The following is a 15,768-nucleotide window of genomic DNA, read 5'->3' on the forward strand; positions in this document are numbered from 1 at the left end:
AGATGGGTATGCCAAAAACTTCCTAAAAACAAGTTCATGGAAAACACATCGGAAAACAACAGCAGGTAGATCGAAATCTTTGAAGAAGCTTACTGAAAGAGTTGTTCAATGAAATTTTTCACTGTTTTTTTATGTTAATATTAAATTGATTATTAAAACTACGATTTATATATTTTAAAGTAGAAAATAGTCGTACTCAAGTATGCAACTTTAATAAAAGTGGACAATTTTGACAAGGATGTATAAAAAAATGTAGGGTTTTGTCATAGCTTGTCACAAATTTCTCAATCCGAGTTCTGTTTCCGTTTAAAATATGGCAATCGCGTGCTGACACTTCAAAGGTGGCATCTAAGAGTGGGCATTCTGATTGTTATTTATTTTGTGATAGTGCCATCCATTACATGGATGGATGGGTGGGATGTGATAAGAAAGATATTAAGCTAATTACGGCAAATATATTTTGCATTAAAGTTGAAAAATGTTTACATAAGTAAAATTATTGAAAAAAAATTCCTATATGGCGTTTCCCATCAGCTGATTATTTATATGGCGATATTTTTATGCGAAGAAAATTAAGATTATTACCAAATTTTATGTGACTAATTGTGTTTAATTTTAGATTTTATGTTTCGTATTGATATTTTAAAAATTAATATTATATTCGTTTTTGTTTTAATTTTATAGAAATGAAATATAAAAAATATAAATTAAAATAGTTCTACTACTGTGTATTCAAACCCCTCATTTTTATGTTCTCCTATTAATGTTAAATAAATAAATATCGACAGACACAGAGTAACAAAGAGCAAAACAAGTCGACAGACACAGAGTAACATCATAGTAATAGTATTCTGTAAATTTCAAATAGAGGTTATGTTTGACAATTGACAATAATATTGTACACGTCCTTAAGTCCTTACAAGTTCATAGTACATTACAAGATCTCTATTAACTACAATTTTTTAATTAATTGTAATTCTCGTTCAGCGTTCAATAATAACAAATAATTGAACACTTACTAAACTATAAAAACAATAAAGAAAATGACAAGTCGACCAGATGATATTAAGGGATTATTGGAAAACCTTTTAACCAAAATTAATGATCGTAAACTGATGGAACACAATAATATGGATCAGCACAACACATCAGAAGCCTTTAATATCGATGATCCTAAACTTCTCGATTCCTCACAGAATATTATTTCTGAAGAGAAGAAAGTTGAGTCTCAGAAAGCAGATGCAATTATAAAACTTCAATCCTTAACATCTTTAATTACTTGCCACCTTCTACGGCACAAAAATCAAAAGGATACCTAATTTATTTAAATATTTATATTGCTAAACTCTTAAACATTCTAAACAAATGTTTTCTTAAAATATTTTGATGAACTCTTTGGAATTCTAAATCTTTAATATTCGTTCATAATTATCTAGGTTCAATTCATGAGTTAAGTGTATTATAATGATATAAAAGTAAAATGGCGAATAAAAGTTTTGTCTAAATAGTGTTTAATAACTTTTAATAGTTTTCGTTCATAATTATGTAGGTACTTAGTTCATAAGTTAAGTATATTGTAATGTTATAAAAGTAAAATGGTGAATAAAATTTTGTCTAAATAGTGTTTAATTTTTAATAGTTTTCGTTCGTAATTATGTAGTTAGGTACCTACTTAGTTCATGAGTTACATTGTAATGTTATGAAAGTAAAGTAGCGAATAAAGGTTTTGTCTAAATGGTGTTGATATACTTTTTTTAAATAATATTTTAGAAATATACTCACAGCATACAAAAATTAAAACGAAAAGAAGACATATTAATCCAGGAACGAGTGTGGCAATAAGAATTAAATTCATAGGGCTTTGCTTTTCTGCCATTCGTGCTGCTTCTGTCAAATCAAATTCATTACTTTCTTCACTAACGTTACTCCAACCATATACGTTCAGTGAAGAAACTCTGAATGCATATTTATTCTTTTCATTAAGTCCGCTTATGATCCAAGAGGTATCTAAAAAGAAAAAAATATTACTGATGCTTACTTCTAACAACTATTTTACTACTCTACTAAGTACTTAAATATCTTTCTCTTCACTGCTTCTACTTTGATTCATATTATATATATTGTTATGATCCGAAAATGCAGAGGGTTAAAAGTAGAAAAGGATGAATAAGCCAATATTATAAAAAAATTGTTATTTCTACATGTAGAGAAAAGAATAACAATTACATGTGGTTTTTGTTGTATGTATGCTACACGTGATATGAATTTATTCTGGACTTATATGGTGAATGTTTAAATTTGGTAGTTTTAGTGATTTCTTCGTAGTTTGAGTAAACAGGAAAGCCATAACGGTGCCTATGGTTTTTCGCATCGGGTTTTTAAAAACCTCTGGGGAATATGGTAAAAAGCTAATAATAGAGGTACATTGTTTTGTTTATCGAACACAAAATTGGAAAGTACAGGCAATTTTAAGAAATTGAAAATTTTGGTTTGTTTTGAAATACGAAAGATGATTGGTTAAAAAGAGAGTGGAGAGTAGAAGACTATTTTGGATGTTGTATGGATTTTGGAAGGAGGAGAAGGTGGTTATCGGTTGCTGACCTTAGAAAGAAGAACATCAAATCCTGTGAAGTGATTGAGTGCTGGTAGTTGGTGCTGGTAGTAAATAAAAGTTATAAAGTGGTAGCAGTTCTGGTACTCTGGTGGAGAACTTGCAGTTTAAGTTTTTGCAGTAGTTATTCTAAGTATAAACCAGTTATTATTCATCGGGAGAATCATAGACAAGGAGATTTCTGGTAGCCAAAAGAGATCGAAAGGATCGTTAGGACGTTTGAGCTAGATTCCAAGCTGCTTGTAAGCAGAACAAAGGAAGGAGTAGCTACTGATTTTTTGATGAACAAAATTAGGAACATTTCGTAATATTAGTTACATTTCAGCATTGAAAGTTAACCTTGTGTATTGAGAACAATATTGCAGAGACATTTCTTTTGTTAATTTTCGATAAAGTAGTATCTGTTAATTATTACAGTAATTGTTAATTTAACCATTATTGCTAAAGCAGTTTTTTAAATAAAATTTCGATCATCTCAACAGTAAAAATTCGATATTTTTTGACCAGACTGTCCTATCAACAAAAATTAAAATGGGTTTTAAAGGTGAAAAGTGTAGCTTTCGTATGAAATTTTTTGATCAAATCTATGGATCATATCTCATACATTCCTCACATTGATAGTATCGATAACAATGTGCAACATTTTACTGATGACTCTCAGAACCATCCTACCAACTCAATATCTGCACAGTCACCGAAACGTTGTGATAAAAGACCTCACTTCAGTGATATCTACCTGGAAACTTCACCCCTTATCTTACTAGAAAACCTTAGTTTTCCTGATCCAAATACTCTAGCCCCTCTGAAGCCATTACATCACAAATTTTCAAAAGCAATCCAAACTGAAAACTAAAAAGTCCAAATCACAAGTAGCTGAAAATCAAATAATAAGCAACATAACTCGCTCTACCATTCAAACTTTATATTCTGAAGCTGACACCTCTTTCTCCCTTCAAGAAACTCAACTAATTGCTTTTCTTGAGAACACTTTCGGTATTTCTGACCCTTTAGTGGAAGCGTACAAGTTTACTACAGGCATTTCCTCTTTTCTACAAGATTTAAATAAGCTCTATAACGCTTCTAACGAACAACTGCAAACTGGACCACAACACTTACACATTTTCTGGAGATCTTACTACCGACGAATGCTACTCTACTGAGTCCTCCTTATATCTTTTTAATTCCACTACATCATTTAATTTTTTCTTATAAATAAAGCGTTCACGATTCTCCAAAGGAACTGCGATGGATTCTATCCTCGCATAGAAGAAATAAAAAAACTTATTTCAATCTACAATCCTGACTTTATCTGTTTTCAAGAGACTAATTTTAAAATAATCCATTGTAGTCGCCTAAAAATTTTTAAAGAGTATCATCGCACACGTACTAACTATTCTAGAGCCAGTGGTGGTGCATCGATATTTGTTTCAAGCGATATATACTCCTCTCTTCTTCCTCTTACCACTGACCTTGAAGCTGTAGCAATTCCTGCATGGTGTCCAACCAAGCTTACTGTATGTAGTCTATATATTTCTACAGACTATAAATTAAAAAAAGAAGAATTGGTTAATTTAATTTTTTAGCTTCCCCAACCATTCATACTTACGGGAGACTTTAATGTTTATAGATAAATGATTAATATCATTAATAAAATAATGTGGGAATCTAGCCGTACAGTTGGAAGATGCAAAATTGTCGAAAACGTTTTAAATGTTTCTCGTTTTGGTCTGTTAAATACGTCCTCACACAAACACTTTAACCTATCATCCAATACCTTCTCCGCTATAGATCTTAGTATCTGCGACCCTAAATCAGCACCCTTTCGTTCCTGGAATACTTGCGATGATCTGCACGATAGCAATCATTTTTAAATTAAAATCTGTTCATACTGTAATCAGGAACATCCTATCCACAATTATTGGAATCTAAAATTTGCTGACTGGCCAAGATATACAATTGAAACCAAAAACATCCTCTCCACTAAAATTTTTTATTCAGATAAAAATATTGCCCTTAAACAAATAACCCGCTGTATTACTTTAAAGGCTGACGAAAAAAACATCATCCCTCACCCGCAAAACGGTCCCTTGGTGGAATTCGGCATGCGGTGTAAGTGTATCGTGGGCATGCGAAGAAGCTCTCAGCAAATCCAAATCCGCTCTCAACAAATTGCGCCGCAATAATAGTTCTGTCAATCTTATACATTTCAACAGTGCAATTGTACCTTACCGTAAAACATATCGACGCTTGAAAGGTAAAATGTATAATACGCCACTTTTTGCAAAATAGACTTTATACACCATAAGATTCAGTGAATTTTTCTATGTATGTACAAAGGGAATTTAGGCTGTTTGAACTACTTTTTTGGCGTATTAAACATTTTATTTTTAGGATGGTTTTGAAAGCAACTGTGTCTTATGCTCCAAATTTTAGTCCAAAAATATGTTATCTGTCGTATAACACACCTAACAAGTTTACTTTTAGCAAATAAGTCAATTTTACTTTCAGGTATTAGAGCCTTAAAGCCGTGTTAGTCATTTCATATGGCAGAATATATATTGCATAGTGGTGCTTAAAACAATTTTGTTTACGGCAGTTACGGGTACAGATGGCGTATTATACATTTTGTCTGTTTAAAATAATATCACACGTGCTACATTATCTACTTCGAAGACGGTCCTTCCAAAGATAAAAAGCATTTTAAACAATTTACACTTTGTTTTCATGATACAAAATATGCAATGTTAACGTTCTAACGGATACTTTTGGCCAGTCTTGCATTATTCGGCTTGTAAACAACTAGTTTTTCTCTGTCAGTTTATGTATGGTGTAATAAATACATTTTTTTCGTTCATGAAGGTAAGTGTTTCGTTTTAATTATAAATATTCTGTGGTTAGATTTTTATTATTAATCTTATTATACCTATTATTTTTAAAATTTCAAACATAACCTCAACACAGAAGTAAAGACATGGTTTATTAATATTTTGCAAAAAACGCTTATAAAATATTAATAACATAAGTCTGATAAGTAAATAACAATTGTTTCAATTCATACTTTACCTACAGAAACTCTATTTTATGGTAGGTACACAATGTGAGCCAAAATGTTCGCGGCAAATGGGAAATGTTTTATTATAAATCTCTTAGACACATTTCTTCCTTATTTGGTGCTCAAGAGCATTTCAGTCTTGGCAATAAAAACATTTAATTTTTATACATAGTATTCTCATACTAAAGTTTAAAATATTGAAAGATTTACAGCAGCTAAATTTGAGAGTGTCATAAAAGATATAAAAATGCTTTATAATTTATTTGTTTCTTGTCATTACTCTGTTCAGAGCCAATCCTCTGAATTTTTGTTACTAAAAGTGAAATTTGTGACAGTACTAATTTATATTAAGAATAAAAAAACAGTAATATTCATTTACAGATAGTATTCAAATTTAGTATCGAACATTTATTTCAGAAATATTATAAGTGTCATTTTGAAAAAATATAATAACTTAAAGAAGGTTGTTTTTACTTTCAAAGCATTTTTTTTGCAGATAAAAATGTCGCGAGCAGATCGTATTATGAAAATAGTTCAAAACAGAAAGAACAGTATAGATCTTCAAACAAGCTGTTCTTCATCCACAAAGGTAATTCAGAAGGTCACGGGTTTATATCACGCTGCTGGTTCTTTCAATGTGATTGAACAACATAATTTAAATACTTGCAGCCGCACTTCTATGGATTATTTAGAACAAAGCCAACCTGTACCTGATTGTTCCTCTGAACTTATTTATCAGGCGTCGCCAATTTATACAGATTTACAACCAATTCAAAACAATGCATCTGCAGTAGTTGCTCCTGCTATTGTGTCTGAAGTTTTTCCTGAAAATTCACTATTGACTGATGAATGTTTACCAATAGTTTCCCAAGAAATGCAGATCCACTCCAATAATAATCAATGATTGGATATTGACACCCCAGTTTACCAGCAAAATTACTTCAATATAAATCAAAGATTGGTACAAGATGTTCAAAATTCACCAGTTCTTGAAGAAACCGTGGGTATAGACTTGTATAGTGGTATTGCCGGAGACGTTTCAGCTGATGATACCACATCTGGACCTAGCAAGGTAGCTAACTTTCGTAGCCGTAAAAGTGTTTTGCAATCGGCCTATACAGACTTCTTAGATGAAGAAGAAAGAATTTTAGAGTACGACTGCGATTCAAGTTCTTGGGAAGGTTCGTCTGAGGAAGAAGATAGTACAGAGGAAACAGCAGCCAAAAAGAGATTGAAAAGGAAAGAGAAGAAAACAAAAGCGGTTGCTGCTGAAAATGGAACAGTGGGAGAATCAGCATATAAGAAAAATCGGCCTAATAAAGCGAGCGAAAGACAACAATTATATCGAAGTGGCAAACAATATAAGAAGAAAAATGGCATAGAAGTTCCAGCAAAAGAAATAGGACCAAATCCATGTCAACCAAAGAAATGCACTAATCGCTGTAACGATATATCTGAGGAAAGAAGATTGAATATATTTAATTACTTTTGGTCACTATCTCCACAAAGACGTCGCGATTGGCTTGTTTCGATGTCAAAGAAATAATCTGTTAAGAGAAAGAGAGTAAAACATGAAAGCAGAAAGTCTAATACATTTCTATATTTTATTAATGAAGGTGAAGGACAACGTCAAGTTTGTTTGAAGTTTTTATTATCTACTTTGAATGTATCACAAAGATATGTATATTACACACTCTCTATTGCTTGTTATGGTTTGGGAAAAAAGGACATGCGAGGAAAAACTATCCCTCCGAATAAAACAAAAGAAGAAGTGTTGAACTCTGTAAGAAACTTCATTACAAGTTTGCCAGCAGTGCCGTCACACTATGCAAGAACAGACTCCACCAAACTTTATTTGCCGAATGAGTTTAAGAATATTACAAATCTTTATAATCTATATAAGAAAAGAGAAATAGAAACAGGTATAGATGTTGTGTCAGAAAGGTTATTTAGAAAAATATTTACGAACGAATTCAATATCGGAATTCATATTCCCAAGAAAGATAAATGTGTCAAGTGTGTTGGTTTCGAAAACAACCCTAGACCGGAAACTGAAGTAGAAAAGCAAGAACATGATAAAGAAAAAGTTGAAAGTAAGAAGAGATTTGAATATCACCAAAAAATTCATGAGAAAAATAGAAGTATCCTGTGTGTCTCCTTCGACTTACAGAAAGTTTTAAATACACCGTACGGGGAAAGTATGCTACTTTATTACTCCAGAAAATTGGCATTGTATAACTTTACTTTCTATGAAAGTACAACAAGGAAAGGCCACTGCTATTATTGGAATGAAAGCCAAGGAAAGAGAGGAGCTAACGAAATAGCCACATGTCTAGTATCGTTCATGAAAAAAATTGATGACCGTGGGAAAATCACGAAACTACTGCTTTATTGTGACTCATGCCCAGGTCAAAATAAGAACCGTACTGTTTTGGCCTCTCTCCACTACAACTTGATGTCCTGCAAAAATATAAATGTGATCCAGATTAATTATCTTCTGCCAGGTCACTCCTACATGCCAGTTGACAGCTTGCATTCTGTCATAGAAAAAAGCGTAGCTAAGCATATTATTTGGGCACCTTCACAATGGCCAACTGTTTTTGAATTAGCTCGTAACATTCCTGAACCTTATGCAGTTCACCCCATGTTGCATAAAGATTTCATTTCATGGGATGACATATCAGACAAATATTTTAAAGGAAATCTTGCAGGAAAAATAAGTAAAATAAGAGTCGCTACATTCAAGAAGTCTGAACCAACTAAGATGTATGCAAAGTTTTCAATGGCTTCAGATGCTCAAGAGGAGATCATACAAATCAGCGGTAAAGTAAAGAATCCACCAAATTGCAACTTATATCCAACATCTTTGTCAATTTCCAAACAAAAATATAACGATCTGAACAAATTGTGCCACTCGAATGTAATACCCTTGCAATATCATAATGAATATTTAAATCTACCTAGAGGTAATAGTGTAAATGATGTCCTTCCAGAAACTGACGAAGAAGATGGACTTCAACTTTAATATTGCTGATGTGTGTTTTATTGTTTTTGTCAAAAAACCTGACTTGTTTTTTTTTTCGTAGTAATAAAGTATTTTCCATTAACTTGAACTATTTCTTTTCGTCTTTTGATGTAAAATGTCTCGAATATCTAATAATGATGCAATAAATATAATACAATAATATTAGAATTTAAACCGAGAATGACTTATATTCTTGTAATTTTCACAAAAGACACTTCTAATAGCATGCATCTCATAACATAAATACATTATAAAACATTTCACCTTCTCACAAAGTTACTCATATTTGGTAAATTAGCCGTTTTCAGTTACCTGGTTATATAATGCATTATGTTTATAATACATTTCTCCTGTTTGCATTCAAGAATCACTTTGTATAATGCGCCATTAATTTTAAAACTAGATAGTATTTCTTTCAGAAATTTATAGCATAAAAGGATTCTACTATATAACATTTATTTTCCTAAGATTGGTCAAGATAGTATGCTTACAACAAAAATTATGATTTTTTTTTCAAAATTTCAAACTTTAAACGGTTCTCCTGTAAAATTCACAATTGGCGTATTAGCTGTTTTACCTTTCAAGCGTCGATATATTAACGGACTGCCAACAGTACACCAGCTTTACCCAGAAAAATAACTTGAAGACATCGCTTGCAGATATTCTAAACTATCTAAGTGAATACACCAAAGTGCTACAGTTCCTCAAAATCTTTTTAATAAAATTAAATACCTATTTTGTAATTTCTTAGAATAAATCAACTGTACCGTGCCAATGACCTTAGCTGTCGAAGTATTTAAACTAAATAAAAAAATGTGGTTAATTCTTAGGTTATTAGAGTAATAGGTTTAAAAAAATTGGTAGTTGCAAGTAAGTGTTAGATACAAATATAGCTATTTAAAATTATGATATAAAACTTACTTGTTCCGTTATAATAAGTAGTCCATTGGTCAGGATCTTCGATTTCAATAGAAGGAGAAGTATTGAAGAAAGGAACAGTTCTATTTGTACTTCTTTTAGTTCTGTAATACCTTAAAACTTTGCCTTCTAATTTATAAATTTCAATTGGAGCACCGTTATCTTTAGAAGCTTCCCATAGAACTTTATAAATATTTGGTTTTACATACTGGATTATTGGTATTCCCGGTGGACTTGGTCTATCTCCTACAAAAATAAAATCATTAAATAACGCATAAATATTTCACTCAACATTTATTATCACTCAAAGGAAAGAATTTAATTAATTAATAAGTAAACATTATAGTAATTACGCTTAAATCAGGTTCTTGAATCACATTGGAACCAAACAGCAGAAATTTTGATTGGCGATTAAATTAAAATTTCCAAAATAGGTAAGGATTGGGATTGCCTCAATTTTTCTCTTGAACCTTTATTAGGAAGCCATTTTACAAGCCTTGGAAAATTTCATCAAAATCAAAGGTCTTCAGGTCCATTGAAACTAACTTTTATTTTGGTGTTTTTAAGGAGAAGAATAAAAGTTGTCGTTTAATTATCACTCATATTGGAGAAGACAAAGGATTTCTTTATAAAGGTTTGTTAGAATTTGCTTCAAACTCTACGAGAGCAGATACGTAGCAAATTAAAATGCTACATTTTCTAACGATAAATTCTGTTGTAGTTATGGAACCATTTCATAACAGTAACTGAAAAAAAGTTCTTAGATTGGCTAATAACCAAAAAATAAAGGTAAAAGATAGAATACTCCAAAAAGAGTTGAAAAAAAAACTAGAAGAAACAATAGAGGCAATTATAATTTCTTTGAGAAGTGGTGGATGTAGTGATGATGATGATGATGATGATTCTATCTAATTCGACATATTTATCTAGGTAGGTAATAAATGTGTGTGTTTCTATTTCTCCCTAGTTTCTAAATATTTTCTAGATGTCCCTATTTATCTATAGAAAAGTATAGGTAATCATGTTTTCCGACTCTAAGGCATACAAGTCAGAATTAAATTTTTAATGCTTGCTCATTTGCATTTTATATTTTATTGTATTCGAAGTTTGTTGAAGTAGTCACTTTATTTTTATAAATACTTGTACAAAACTAAATAAGACAAAAATATATCGATATTCTGAAAAATGTTCTACCATAAAACTGCATTTCCAAATCAGGAATAGTTAAAATGAAGTATACATGCAATCAACTCTGTTGAATGCAGAACATTCGACTAATGCTCTTGCATTCGTTGCTTCAGCATGCGAAGCAAAGAAACAAATGTTACATTTTCTCAATTGTTCTATAACCTCTTTGACATATACTTATTAATAAATAAATTTTTTTTTAATGTTTACCTAATGTCTCAAAAGTGAATCTGGAATCCTTTGGCCAAATGTACTCCTCATCGTTCCCTTCGTACATAAGCCTTAATCTAAATTTGTAATGGGTTTTTGGTTTAAGATTAAATACGTCAATAGAGACACTGTCACTCTTTTTATTAAACGTATCAATTTGTTGCCACTCACTTGTTGTTAATAAGGAATATTCAATGTGATACAGTTCAATATGTTCGGTAGGTTTCCATAATAGCTGAAATCAACGAAACCATTATGCATTATAATAATTGTACAATAGTTTAAATATAATTATTAAAAACTTTGTGCAAATAAAAAAAAATAGAATAAAACCGAACTAACTTCCGAGTTCGTACGAAGAGTAAGACTGCTAAATCGGTCATATCTTAATAGTAAAAATTTGTATAATGCACGCCTGTTCTACGCTTAGCTACTGATTTGGTATTAGAAAGTGGTGTCTAGGGGAAAGAGAAATTTTTGGACATAGGTGAGCAATTGGATAAGCAGGTTGCTAACTTAAGAACCTATTTTCAGACTCAGGCTGAGACAACTACTTTACATCGCGCAATTTACACAGAAGATGACACAACGCCGCTTAAACTCAGGGAACAAGAAATGCACATAAACCACCTGTCTAAGCAAGAAAAAATTCGCACCTGGATGAGTAAACCTCTGCGTGGGCGACATAAGATCAGTCAAGAATATGTCGACAATACAGCGCAGAAATATTGGTTGACACCAGGAAAGATGTTTCCCGAGATAGAAGGTTTCCTATTTGCCATTCAGGATCAGGTTATTCCAATTAAAAATTACCCTGAAATATATTGTCAAAGACCCTCAGGTCTAAAACGACAAATGCTAATCAGGATTTCCAGGCGTTTATCGGTAATGATTATTAAGAATGCTATGACTCAGTAGGAAAGATTATTCATTAAGAATTAGCTAACAAAGTAGGACTTTTTCAAACCGACCATCTCCCGTATTATCAATACGTCCCTGACAGAGTTCTTGAAAACGACAAGCTATACTGTGAGAGCATTGTGCTCACAGATCAACCAGTGACACATAATAGACCGGATCTCTTACTAGTTAATAAACTTACTAGGTAAACAACACTCATAGATGTGGCGATACCTAACAATATTAAACTGTGTGTTAAATATAACGAAAAGATCGTCAAGTACAGAAATCTGGAAATATAAATAAGGAGAAAATGGAAAATGGAAAATGAGAAGTACGCAGACGATAACTATTATTCTATCTACTACTGGAGTTATTCCTCCTACGGAAAATGAAACAGCTGGGCCTTAATGAGCGTCTCTATAAGACCATGCAGAAAGCGATACTACTTTCAACATCCAGATGCGTAAGAAAATTTTTGGGAGATACTTCGAAGTACCAAGTCACCTAAGGCTCGATAACAAGGAAAGAATCCCACCAGAGCTCAGTCCTTTTGATACCGTAGGTATCTGGGATAAGTGAATTTTCAACTTAGAGGAAGTGTGGGCCGTATGGATAATTCTGGATAACTAGGATAATAAACAACTGATAAAACAAGACATTTGTTGTAGAGGCATTGTGATTACAGATATGGGCAAACGTAGTATGTGCTAGATTAAAATAATTAACACTAAGAAAATTTCACGTATTCCATGTAAATTAAAAATTTTAATTCTTATAATTCAAGTTAAATTATTAAAAAATTTACCTGCATATCATAGGCTGTTGTATTTTCTAAAGTCAAAGCATACGGTTCTGGATACGTCGTTATCTGCACTCGATCACTGTCGCTGGACGTTTCATTGGTTTCACTGTACGTTCTTACCCAAACTGTGTACGTCTCATTAGGTGACAACGTAGTCAGATAGGAGCTGAGTGCATGAGAACTATTTACACTCAGCTCTCCTTTATGTCGAACTCCGAGTGGAGTGCTTTCAGTCTGGTAATGAATTTCATAGTAAACAATAATTCCGTTTAGCTCCTCTGGCGGTAACCAGGTGATTGAAGCCAAGTTCGGACTGAGTACCATAGCTGATACATTCCTTGGTTTGGAAGGCACTAAAATATTATTGATAGGAATATAAAAATATGGATAATAAAATAGCATACAGGGATTAATTAAACTAATTTTCGTTCAATAAATTAAATGGTGATTTTTATTAGTCTTAAGTTCACGCCGGGAAAAATTAAACAAGGATATAGAATGTATTTATTTTTAGTTTTTTAATGAATAAAATAATTAATGTACAACGGGTCCCAAAATAGAATAAAAATGAACTACTAACGAATTAACATGGTGTTACCTAATTCGTTTCGAGATGGAACAGTAATTAAGGTCGAAGTATAAGATAATCTACAGGGCCAATAACCACATAAGCAGAATGGAGAAGACCCGTGTCGTCAAAATAGCAAGAGATAAGTCACCAATCAGCAGAAGAAGTATCGGACGACCGCGCAAAAGATGGAGTGGAAATAAGATGCAAATCCGTCATCAACAATAAAACTGAATATATAGGTACCAAAGTTCAAATATATAGGAATAAGGTTCTCTAGTTAACTTTTAAAAAGCTTTATCAACAAATCAGCAACTGTCTTAGGTTCTTCTAGTTCCAAGACTATTATCGTTTGTTGAATATCATATATATGTGTACCATATTCGCTGTGTTCTATGAGCATGTTATGACTTCATTGATAGAAGCACTAAATAAAAATGGTGTCGATTTTCCGTAATAATGTCTTAAGCTTTTAAGGCATCAAGTTCTTCTCCTACTAGGACCTGGTCTACCCCTGTTTTTTATGATTAGACGCAAGAGTTTATACTTTTAAAGGCGCCTCGTAATGTGATCTTCATTACATTCTTTTTTTTCTTGTACATATTCGTTTCTATCTTTATTTCTGACTTCTCTTCTTTGGTCTTATAGCTTCAATTTTTTTTCTGTTATCTACCCTTATTCTCTAATATTCCCTAATTCTTGTTTTGAATACACTTAATATTGTTTCCTTGATCTTTTGTTTACAAGAATAAAAACGAACAACGATACATAAACGTAAATAAGACAATCAAATGAAAATCAAAGAAGCGAAGGAATTGTGGCTATCAGAAAAATGTGCAGAAATGGAAAGATTAGAAAAACAAACTGACAGCTTCAACATATACAGGAAAATTAAGAAACAGCTGACATATACAAACAAAGAGTTATTGAAAACATAATGGACAAAAACAATAAAATAATATTGATATAAGGTTGAATGCTCGAATAAGTGAACTTTGATCAAATGAAGGCAAATATCGAGCACAGTTTATTAATTCAATCTTGCTCAAGTACTTTCGCTTCCTAGAGCATCTTCAGGGGAATTTCGTCAATTTTGGCCTATTCAACAATCTGTTGAGAATGCCATAAACATAAAATTGTACAATTACACTACACTAAACGAGGATAAACAGTTTAAAATTTTTAAAAAATGTAGCCTCGCCTTTTTCGTCAATAAACTGTGCTCGATATTTGCCTTTCATTTGATCAAAGTTTAATAAAATAATAATTAAAAGTGCAGAGAAAATAAATAGAGGGGACGAATATATATAAAAGAGCTATTTGAAGACGACGAAAGAATGGAGACAATAGAACCAAGAGGTAGAAATGAACCTACAATTAGCAAAGAGGAAATTGCAAAAGCATTATAATTATGTAAATTGTAAAGTTATGGAACCGAATGAAATACCTTCAGAAATCTTAAGACTACTAACAGAGAACCATATTAGTATATTAGTAGAATTATTCAATGAAATTTACCGGGGAAATTTCGAAAGTATGGCTTATATCTAAGTTAATCCCAATACCCAAAAATCCAATGCAATGAAATGTGAAGAATATACAACTATCAGCTTGCTGAACCATGTTTTAAAAGTATTCTTGCGAGTGATACATGAACGTGTTTACATAAAACTAGACGATAGAATAACAAGAAACGAACTGGTACTTAGAAAAACTAGAGAGGCAATATTTACTGTCCAAACACTCATAGAACGGTGTCGAGACGTATTCCTATGTCTAGTTGATTTTGAGAAAGCCTTCGACCAAAATGCAACACAGAAGGATGGAAAACATATTACGGAACACAGAAATAGATGATCAGAATGTGAGAATTATTAGAAATTTATACCGATATCAGAAAGCCACAATACGAGTAGACCAAAAAAAAAATCTAAAGAGACACGTATAAGAAGAGGAGTACAACAAGGATGTGTCCTATTCCCCCTACTTTTTAATATGTGCTCAGAAGAGATGTTTAAAGAGGCACTAGAAGACATGAAGGCGTATCAATTAACGGAACACTAGTGAATAATCTCAGATATGCCCACGATACAATATTCCTTGCGGACAGCAAAGAAGGGGTGCAAATTTTGGTTGATCGCACTAGGCAGTACTGCGAGAGATATGGAATGGCTTTGAACACAAAAAAATCATGATTGTCATTAAGAACAAGGTTTTAAACGAAACAATCTACGTTAAAGGAAAATCTTTAGAGAAAGTACTCAGATCCAATTATTTGGGATATGAGCTAAAAGAAAAATGGGATCGAATTCTTGAAATTAAACGACGAATTGAGATAGCCAGAAGCGCTTTCAATAAGATGAAAGCAGTATTATGTAATGGAAAACTGGGAATAGAAATTAGTACTAGAGTATTGAAATGCTACGTATTCTCTGCCTTTTTATATGGAGTTGAAGCCTGGACAATTACAGACGCAACTGAAAGAAGACTT

General features: G+C 32.2%; 1 protein-coding gene across 3 annotated transcripts in view; it reads right to left on the reverse strand.

The window, feature by feature from the left end:
• The window catches only part of sev (receptor protein-tyrosine kinase sevenless), a 231,028-nt gene that overhangs the window by 22,801 nt on the left and 192,459 nt on the right, over positions 1-15,768 (reverse strand). For all 3 annotated transcript variants that reach the window (XM_072535084.1, XM_072535083.1, XM_072535082.1), the window contains exons 18-21: positions 12,713-13,062; positions 11,005-11,239; positions 9,610-9,852; positions 1,783-2,007 (exon numbers count right to left, since the gene is read on the reverse strand). In XM_072535084.1, the coding sequence (XP_072391185.1) occupies positions 1,783-2,007; positions 9,610-9,852; positions 11,005-11,239; positions 12,713-13,062 (1,053 nt within the window). The remainder of the gene's footprint in view (positions 1-1,782; positions 2,008-9,609; positions 9,853-11,004; positions 11,240-12,712; positions 13,063-15,768) is intronic.

This window comes from Diabrotica undecimpunctata, chromosome 6 (genome assembly GCF_040954645.1).
Source record: "Diabrotica undecimpunctata isolate CICGRU chromosome 6, icDiaUnde3, whole genome shotgun sequence".
Classification (NCBI taxonomy): domain Eukaryota; kingdom Metazoa; phylum Arthropoda; class Insecta; order Coleoptera; family Chrysomelidae; genus Diabrotica; species Diabrotica undecimpunctata.